General features: G+C 36.1%; 1 protein-coding gene and 1 long non-coding RNA gene across 2 annotated transcripts; one reads left to right on the forward strand and one right to left on the reverse strand.

Annotated features, from left to right (window-relative positions):
- Positions 1-1,263: 1,263 nt before the first annotated feature.
- On the forward strand, positions 1,264-2,936 carry LOC127439005 (uncharacterized). Its single transcript, XR_007896839.1, has 2 exons — positions 1,264-2,107; positions 2,201-2,936. It is a non-coding gene; the product is annotated as an uncharacterized LOC127439005 (long non-coding RNA).
- lrrc39 (leucine rich repeat containing 39) lies at positions 2,670-8,596 on the reverse strand. Its single transcript, XM_051694973.1, has 9 exons — positions 8,397-8,596; positions 8,050-8,218; positions 6,091-6,196; positions 5,454-5,610; positions 5,214-5,350; positions 4,995-5,140; positions 4,707-4,859; positions 2,957-3,099; positions 2,670-2,818 (listed from the first exon to the last, which is right to left on the reverse strand). The coding sequence occupies exons 2-9, from the start codon at positions 8,175-8,177 to the stop codon at positions 2,748-2,750; spliced, it is 1,041 nt and encodes a 346-aa protein (XP_051550933.1). The 5' UTR covers positions 8,178-8,218; positions 8,397-8,596; the 3' UTR covers positions 2,670-2,747.
- Between the last annotated feature and the right edge of the window lie 1,723 nt (positions 8,597-10,319).

Raw genomic sequence — 10,319 nt, forward strand, 5'->3', positions numbered from 1 at the left:
CCGGTCTTGAAAACAACATTAAACAGCCACGATAAGAGCCATCTGATAATAATAACTATAATAAAAATAACAACAACAACAACAACAACAACAATAATAATAATAATAATAATAATAATAATATATTAGTATAGTTATTAATTTTATTATTATGAAAACAAGTAGTACAAGGATAAAGACGAAATAAATAAATAAATAAATACATGTAAGTAAAGGATATTTTAGAGCCAAAAATTAACTGGTTGTTAAGGAATACTTTCCACCTGATAAAAAATAAATAAAAATAAGGTTAATTAAAAAGAGTATACTTTTAGGGGCGATGCCTGGAGAAGTTGTACCACTTGTAATGATAAAAAAAATAAATAAATAAAATAAAAAAAAACATTTGTGCTATATTTCTAAAACTTTTTTTATTTTGTTTATTATTATTATTATTATTATTATTATTATTATTATTATTATTATTACTATTATTATTATTATTATATAAATCAGGAAGACATTGGTTTCACACTGAATTCACATCTCAGATTATTCCAAGGTCGATCAGTTACTCAAACAAAAAAGTAGGCTACCAAAAAAGACCATGGTAGTACCATGGTTTTTGGAAATGTAATATGGCAAAATATTTATTTATTTATTTATACCTTTTTAAATGAAAATGATAATAATTCAGGATCGTGGTATGTATCCGTAACATAGTGTGTTTACCGTCGGATAGCATCACTGTGCCATGGTGCAGCCACAGCACTTATTTTGTACTGTGAAAGAATACAAAATACTACAAAGAAGATCTATGTATCAATTACCAGTTATTTCCAATGAGTTCTAAAATAATATAATAATAATAATTATAACAACAACAAAAACATCAGCAATAAAATAATAAGTATACATACATTAAAGTAATAATATGACTATTTTTATTATTATTGTTATTATTATTATTATTAGTAGTAGTAGTATTTATGTTTATAATAATAATAATAATAATAATAATAAATACATTAAAGTATAAATATAAATAAAATAAATATAACAATTATAATAATTCTTATTATTATTATTATCACCTATGTTTCTAATAATACTAATAATAATAAATAAATCAAATTAATAATAAATTACTATATTTATTCAATTACTACATTAATAATACGTGTTAAGTATTTCAATCATTTCAGGACGATAGTTCACATGTCTCTTATTTTGAAATTTCTCGCCGACGTCACAAAGTCGTGTCGTCATCAGTATGGCGGAGTCCACAGCAGACGGCATGTCAGCGGCTCCACCTGGAAGATGTGTTTTTAATGTTGTGAGACACAAACGATACTGCAAGATGGTTTTTGAAAAAGGAAAAACCTTAAGCGGGAAACATGCAAACACCCATAAACACTAGGCTAGTTGGTCAAACAATAAAGCTTACACATTTTCTTATGTAGTGAATTTATTTACAGCTGTTTGCTTAAACTTAAGTGTCATGTTCCTGGGGAGATTTTAAACAGAACATTTTGAGTTCTCTTTTCCTGCCCATTTTGTTGTTGTGTTGGCCTACAGAAAGTCCTCTGTTGTGAGACTTTGCTGTCTTGCAAAACAGTAAATTCTTAATTTCAAAATTTTTCACAATGCTGCTGTAATGAAATATACATGTAGCGTCATTCCTCTCTCTGTGCCTCAAATGCTCTTTCGCACACTTTCAATAGATTTGGCTCTTCAGTGTTTATTTGAACACATCTTCATAGACAAAAAAGATCAGCCTACAAGCAAACGCATTAAACTTTAGCCAAAGGAGGGAGCAGGGGATGAAATGGAGCCCATTCCACCAACCGAAGGTAGAGCGCTCGTAGTGTCAGGATTGACCATCGCTTTGTGCTGTCACCACCGCTGTGATTGGAGATACTACATGGGGAAAGAGTTCTTCAGGCAGTGAGGTCATGGACCAGAAGAGTTTGCTGCTTTTCAATGCATGTTAAGCTGGGCCACATGCGGCATGAGAAAATTGAGTTCTACGATATCAGAGCAAACAAGTGACCATAAAACAACAAGGGGATGAAGAAGAACATAAAAAGAGTGGGGAAGCTTTTTGGTAAATGGTAAATGGTAACAGGTGAGGGTTTTGAAGATCAACCAATGAATATTGCATTGATCTCATTGTTTTGCTTATCTTATTCGTAACTGTTTTCTCTTCACATCCTTGCAGTGTTATGTCAGTTGAAGACTGGGAACAAATCGGACGCCTATGTAAACTTATAATTGACATGGGGAGAGTTTTTTTTACCTCCAGCAAAGAGGCTTTGAATCCAGCCTGAAGTATTACACAAGCAGAGACGTGTCATTGGAGAACGTGCTACTAACTGTCATTCCCACAACCAGTCGGAACAGAGATGTATTTGAATTGCCTTCTTAAAACAAACAGTAGGTTGCATAGACAAGGCAAAGCACATAATAGCCAGCAGTGCTGTGCAGAACATGTATGATTCTTTTTATTTGATCAATGTTTATGGATTTTTATTTTATTTTAACCCATCCACAAACATAAGTTATGACAAACAAGCAGAAGCACAAAGCAGGAAAGTCAAATCCAACCAACTGCACAGAGAACAAAACATTTTCTAAGTTCATTTAAAAGACAAGAGAAGCACAGAGGACTCTTCACAGGGCTTGTGGGACAACACTTGGCTTGATGAACCAGAAGATCAGGCCAAGCCCTTTGAAGGCAGACGAGCAGAAAGTAGCCAGCAAGCAAGTCACAAAGACGATGCTATCTCTGGCACAGCATCCAACATCACATTTAGTACTGACATGAAAGTTTGGGATCCTGAAATACATATTTAATGCAAAAGTTGGTCAGTAACATGGTCTGATTACTTCAGTTCTAGTTCTGTTTTATTTATTCAATTTTTTACATTAAAGTTCTACCAGTTATGTACACAGTACATATTGAGTACAGCATAACCTCTTTTTCGGGACTCTTGGATGTAGTAGTGCATGAACTCGCGACCGTACATCTCCCTGTCGTTATCTTCCTCGGCCACATCCTCTTTTAAATCGGGCAGTGTGACGTCGTATGTCAAAGGATTGTCTCGGAAATTCACAAACCTGCCAAAAGAGCATTTTAAGCTTAGTAATCGTAATCCCATCAATAATCGTAATATTGTAAAAACTGTCGAATCTTTCTAATCGTAGCAAAAAAAAGCCTAGATGCAGCTCAATGCATATAAAAGAACACAAGTGTCTCGTGATGCGCTTTTAAAAGTTGACATTCTTTTTAACCTAAAGGCCAAAGTATAGTTTGGTTTTCCATGTGTCGCGACATCTTGTGCACAGTTTGCGTTATGCAAATTTCGTCATCAGCACAGGACGTCAGACTGTCCACTTGCAGACCAGTTTTTCTAGACACGCAAATAGTCTTCATCTTTGTGCTTTGTTGGTGCATGCGCCTGTTGTTGACGACTAAAGAGTATCACAAAGCAGTAGTTGCATCAAATGCATCAAAAGAGTATATTTTGAAAGGCTTAAAGCTCGACCGTGCACGAAACGTAATGGCACGGACAAAACGGAGTATGCCCAAGCCTTGACCTGGTGTCTAAAAAATATGGCACTTCTGTGCAAGACACTGAAAAAATATTGAGGTGCAGCGGTAAAAGGCGACCGTGTAGCGCATGTACAGTGGCAAGAAAAAGTATGTTAACCCTTTGGAATTACTTGCATTTATGTCTGAATTTGTCTTACAATCTGGTTTGATCTTCATCTAAGTTACAATAATGAACAAGTACAATTAAAGTTTTTACTAAATACACAAAGTACTGCGTTGTTCTTGTACATACTGAATACATCATTCAAACATTCACAGTGTAGGTTGAAAAAAGTATGTGAACCCCTAGGCTAATGACATCAAGAAAAGCTAATTAGAGTCAGGAGTTGGCAAACCTGGCATCCAGTTAATTTAACGTGATTAGAGGTGTGAGTTAGAGCTACATTGACTTGTAAAAAGCACTCAGACATTTTGAGTTTGCTATTCACAAGAAGCATCTGCTGACATGGACCAAATTTGTGCTGTGTAAACGGCCCTTTAGGCCAGAGACATACACTAAGCAAGTATGCAAATGCAGATGTGAATGCTTGGCCAACGCACTACACTCATGTAGTCACATTGTACTTACTTTTTCCCCTTTATGATGCCCCTTGTGGGAACACTTACAATGCAACACACACTAGTGTTGCATTGTGAATTGCATTCAGATACATTCTATAATGGAAAGACATGTGAAATCAATCCTGCGTGGCTAGAACTGTTTGCTAGTTCACATACTTGCGTGGATTATATTTCGGGCCTTAAGGCAAGGGTATACTTGATTTTTCTGCGTGGCACTCCAATCTCGTGTAGTCAAGCTTTCAAACTTTCAAGGTATACTCCTTTAACCGCAAGCCCATATGGTCATGTTCAACGCATGCACATTAGGACTACTTTGTGATACTCTTTAAGTCAGCACTAGGCGCATTCACAGAAGGCATGCGAAGATGCAGACTGTCGCATGTGACTATAAAAACAAGGCTGCACGCGAATTGTCCACGCATACTGTGCCGATGACAAAACTGTGCTGAAGTCACTCCTATAGAATCATTATTTTACTTTTGCAAAGCTTCTTGTTGGTTGCACCTGAGACATATGTTTTGCATTTCAAATCATAGTTGGAACTACTTACCTGAGGTTACTCATGCCCTCCATAAGTGGAGGAATGTCTCGTAGTTTATTTTTGCTCAGAACTAGAGTATCCAGGCTTTGCATGCGGCTGATATTGTCTGGCAGGTATTCTAGTTCATTTCTTGGGAGCCACAGTGTGTGAAGTTTCTCCATTCTAGATCAAAACATGGAGCGAAACAGGTGTTAGATCCATGACCAAATCTGGGTTTTTTTATTTTTTTATTAATGGTGCATTGGCCAATGTGTTAAAATAGTGTGACCTGTAGTTGATCAAAGTTTAGTACTGTACCTGTGAATATCATCTGGCAAACTCTCCAACCTGTTGCTTCCCATGTCTAGCCACTCCAGAGAAGGAAGGTTAACCACACAGTCTGGAATGGTGGTGAATTGGTTCATGGAGAGGTCCAGGTGATACAACTTCTTTAGATTGCTGAGCTAAGGAAATAAATTAGTTGATTTTCAAAATATTTGGAGTGTATTAAATATATATATAGATGTTTAATGATACCTGGACTGGCAGCTCATCTAAATCTTGATTCATTGCCAATTCCAGTTTTTCTAGATTTTCACAGTGGCCGATATCTTCTGGTACAAAACTCACTCTGTTGTAGCTCAACAACAGCTCCCGTAACCGTGTTAGTTTACCTGTTAGTTATAAGAGAATGTCTGAAAGTTACTATGACATGAAGCTTATTTTAAAAAGGTCAAGCTGAAAGATTTGTGTAGATGCCTCCCATTTTTTACTGACCAATCTCTTTGGGAATCTCTGTGACTGAGTTACGAGACAAGTCCAAGACTATGAGATTCTCAAAGCTTGAGATGAATCGTCCAATTTTCTGAAGTCCTGTTCGGTGTAATTGCCATTCTTGGATGTGGGTGAGCTGGACTAGAGCTGCAGGAAGAGTCTGCAGCAAGAGACAAGATGGCAACAATGAGCACCAAACGCTCAATAAAAAAAAAAAAAAAAAAGTACAATAGTGATAATGGATAATTGCCATTGACCAGAAGTGTTAACTCTTTCATGTGTAAGTTCCAGAATCTAGACCGGTCCCAAGTCCTTGCGGTTCTACACTCTGCAAAAGGGCTTATATTGGGTGCATAGTGGCTACAAAGGGGGCACTTGTGAACACCCTTTTGAAACCTAAAATGACAAATGGGACGCTCGACGATCTTATGCACGTCAAGGGATGCACATAAATGAAAGTCATGAGACATCAAGTCCACATCAAGAGCATTTGGTACAGGGCCTGTGTCTGTATGATAATGCCCACAATGCACCCTCCTCTAGATATCAGCATCAATTACTGAAACACCCAAATCGGTCAATCAGTAACTTCAATGTAAATTTGTTAAACTCACAAAGTACAAATCACACAGCTATGTACCTTCCACTCCTCCTTTTCAATCCGAAAGATGACACGTCCTTCCTCGATCACCACTTTTTCCTTTAACTTGGCCAAAGTGATACGATCCTCCCAGGCACCTGTCAGCCTACATCAAAGATATTGAATTAATAAAAACTTCTTTTTACATGCTAAATAGATCTGTCAACAGGGATTTCTTTAAAGACGACAACACAATCAGTTAAGTGCTTTAAAACGGTGGTTCTCAAATTCTCAACTGGTTTTGCCTCAGGACAATCATAAGCTGCTATCGGGCCAAATGATTCTGAGCACGAAACTGTTAAAGTAGCATTTCCTCTTGAGCATGGTTCGGCATGGCACAATTACAAACTGTTCTCGACACAGTTAGCTAACCGTACCCATTCTCAACTGTGCTGGTGGAATGTCTTTAGTACGTGGCAACTCTCGATTGTCAATTTGCCAATGCCAGGGTAACTTGTAACGCTTTTAGTTGTTTCTAGCTTGCAAAGTTCGCTAATATTTAAATATTTAAACATACACTTTGCAAGCTAAAAACAACTAAAAGGGTAGTGTGTCTTCATGATTTTATGATGATGGTTTAACTAGTATTGTAACCTACATTTATTTTTCTTCATGCCTTTTTCATCAGGGATTACCAGCTCATTAAAACACAAAAAGTATCAGTATATTGTCATATAGTATTTTTATAAAATACCTATATAATACTTTTTTAGCTAGTTTGGGAATTTTTACCTTTCTGCATGTTCGTGTCCAGTGGCATACACAAGCCCTCAGCAAATTATGGTAAACCTCTCACCTTTTTCTCTTTGTTTTCCTTTTTGCGACATGGGCCATGTCTTTCCTGTGTATTAGCAGAGTAAAACCAGGGAAAAAAGCAGTCCTAAAAACTGGAACATGCGATCACCCTCCATAGTGCACTTGCTCCAACGTTTACCTCTCACACAGTTGAGAACAGACGGATTTGTTACATACATTCTCCTGATTTCAATGCACCACAGTGCAAAAAGAAACCGTAACCATGCCAGCTGGCCTGGATTGTAATGGTACAGTTTTGCATGGAGAACTATTTGGCCCAATGGTGGAAAAGCGCCTATAGTTCCACAACAACTCTAATTTGTACGGTATAGCGAAATCGTAACATATCGTATGACTTGGCTCATGTGAAAATGTATGATTTTTATCTCCATATATACCAACTAATTAACAAACAGAATATCAAATCGATACAATTCTGGCATCTAATTTTTACTAACCTCCAATCCAACTCTTTAAGAAAGGAAAGGTCAGTAAACTAATCTGGTTACTCATTCCATATTTATTTATGTAATACAAATGACTGATATCTATGTCAATAAAGCTGTAATATGCTTCACTTGTCTTGCTCCAAAGCCTTATGTGATTTTTTTTCTGTGGTACGAAAAAGTTCATGGTTAGGTTTAGAGTTTGGGTAAGAGTTTCGGTTTAATGGTTAGGTTGGGGTTATGGGTGAAATGTAAAAAAAAAAAAATGGTTTTGTAATAACAAAAATCGAAATAAAATTGTTTGTTGGTTTGTTCATTTTTCTCTATGGGACTAAAAGTCGTACGTTTTTGTACGAGCAAACTCATACAAAATGTTATTTTGAGACATACATCTAATTTTACAACTTGTCATGAGACCGTGTTGTTCAGGACCAAGATTTCACTTTGGACATCAAGTGGAAACTCACACAGAATATCAAACCCTTGATTTATACGAATCTAGTCTGGGTTGTATTGTCTGGAGTTTGATTTGATGCACTGCCTTCATCATCAACAACAAATGAAATGAGAATCCTATTTATTTTGATATTGTAACAATGCACAATTTTATGATAAGTTGTATTTTATTATGTGAATTTAGCATTGTTTTTCCCCTGAGAACATGTGCTTTAATAAAGGCATTATCTACCCATGGGATACAGGACAGCAAAGCACATACCTACCCACCGCTCCCCTGTCCCTCTGCTCTCTCTCTTTCTTCAGTTCATCCTTGCTTTTCTTTATTCTGGTTTCCCACAGTGCCTTGATAGAGTTCACCGTCCCACAGCAGACAGCCACCCCCATCATGATGACAAACAGACCCCAAATCTCCTCTCTCACACAGTGTGCTAGGGCAGCAAACTAATTATAATACACTCAAAATCATGCGTGCACAGTAACACTATTAATGTCAACAAATCTTTGTTGTTCGACTGTTATACACAAATCTTAATATTATAGTCTGTGAATAAACGTTAATACAACTTTGAGAAGGTAAAAGAATGGTATGAATTAGCTTGTGCTTACCACTCTCATTGGGTCAAATTGTCCTTCCAGCCCCTAACATGTTTTTACCAGGTTAGAACCCATTTGTGTTGCATACGTTTTTTCACCAAACTGGACCAATGGTGTAATCCCTCTGACAGTTCCAGTAAGTATGATGTGTTGAAGGATTATGCTTTGAAATAATTATTCGGACAGTGTTTGTCATTGGTTTTCTCTCTAGAACCGAAACTCTGGCCAGATTCTAAATTTAACCAGTGACAACACAGAATAGTGTGGTCACATGTGAAAGTTGGCATAAGAACAGCTGTCCCCTATCGCATACCTTACTGCACCAGACATGGTTTTAAGAATAGAGGAGCAGTATTAACCTGATTAACAATGAGGCTTTGGACAATTATATTTTGTGAAAGTGGCAGCAGTTGTAGTAGTTTTTAAATTCAGTATTTTTGTCTTTTAATTATTAGGCTAAATTCTTATATAACTGTATTTATGAAATATTTAGTCAATTTTTATGGTTGTTTACTGTGAAATGCTATTTTGCTATCCTTTTTGAAAACGGAAAAATCATTTAACAACACATATCTGAAGGTTTTTTTTTATTTTATTAATATTAAAATATTTTTTTATATATTAATAATAAGGGAAATACAAGACCACATAATCTAAAATGCACATAGAACATACAGCCTAATAATTCACTTAAAAACACTTCAAAAGAGAGTGAAAACTTAAATGTAAATGCTTTTTCACACCAAAAACGAATTTTCACCATGAGGAAGGTTTTGAATAGAAACAATGGAATCCTATGGAACCTTTCACAGAGGAAAGAGTTTTTTTATTGATGAAAGACAATTAATAATCATGGCCTCATAATCAGTAATTGTGTGATTCAGAGGTTGCATCCCAAACCCCCTCCACTGTTGGTTCAGTTTATAAAACATGCATCCTACAGTTTTATTTTTTATCCTTAATGCTTTTTGTATTGTATGTACTATACCTGGAATGTATTTGCATTGGTGTGTGGTAAATGTCATTGTGTTTTGCCGAGACAAAAGGTACATTTTCAGCCATCAGTGACAAGCGTGATTCAGAGGTTGCATCCCCCCACCAATTACTGTCCAGTAAGTGAAGTATAGTGTTTGGGGTTAAAAGCCCCCCGTAGCAGAGATTAGTTTGTTTATACAATACTTGAGATGTAATAAAATGCCAAATGCTTTTGAAATTAACAGGAAATGGTTGTCTTTTTTTTTAAGTAGTTATTTTGAGTAAGAATCATCCTAATTTGTTACTCAAAAAAGCATCTTGCTGTCTCAAATTTTATTTTTATTTTTATTTTTTGCATTAGTTGATGAATTGTGCCCTATAACTATTGGCCTGGTATCTACATGATTGCCTTTTACACCAACCTCACCACCTTTTTTTTTTTTTTTTTACTGAATTTTATTCGAAACAACCTTCTGTTATTATTTCTTTTCATACAAATTATGTTACTCCATCAATATTCAGTGAAAATAAATAAATAAATTTGACTTGACACATTTTGTGACCAGAATAAAAGCTAAAAATGTCCTTAAGGGGTGCCTTAAGCCCTGTTGTACTGTACTATACCTGGAATGTATTCACATTGGTGTGTGGTAAATGTAATTTTGTTTTGTCAAGACCAAAGATACATTTTCAACCATGGCTGGACAATAAACTAAACTAAACTAAAAATTCCAATTGACTGTATTACATCTTGTAAAGCTGAAAACAACTTGCTTCACAACTCGTTTTTGGCGCCCCTCTGTGGACATTTCACCTGGAAAGTGGAACTCATACTTGCCCATACACCCAACAACACTTACTGCTTTGGTCATTGGGGGCAGTGTTTTCAATTTCAAGCAAAAGACCGATTTTAGCAAAAGAAAAGTCAGCCTACTGTTTCCGATTTCACTGCGAGATCAG

Source organism: Myxocyprinus asiaticus, chromosome 50 (assembly GCF_019703515.2).
Source record: "Myxocyprinus asiaticus isolate MX2 ecotype Aquarium Trade chromosome 50, UBuf_Myxa_2, whole genome shotgun sequence".
NCBI classification, from domain to species: domain Eukaryota; kingdom Metazoa; phylum Chordata; class Actinopteri; order Cypriniformes; family Catostomidae; genus Myxocyprinus; species Myxocyprinus asiaticus.

What these genes read in the sequence shown, in the direction of transcription:
- lrrc39 (XM_051694973.1), bottom strand. Translation starts at nt 8,177, where the DNA reads ATGATGGGGGTGGCTGTCTGCTGTGGGACGGTGAACTCTATCAAGGCA. An exon ending in TTGAAAAGGAGGAGTGGAAG is followed by an intron (nt 5,611 to 6,090) that starts GTACATAGCTGT and finishes CTCTTGCTGCAG; the next exon opens with ACTCTTCCTGCAGCTCTAGT. An exon ending in TTGCCAGATGATATTCACAG is followed by an intron (nt 4,860 to 4,994) that starts GTACAGTACTAA and finishes GTTTTGATCTAG; the next exon opens with AATGGAGAAACTTCACACAC.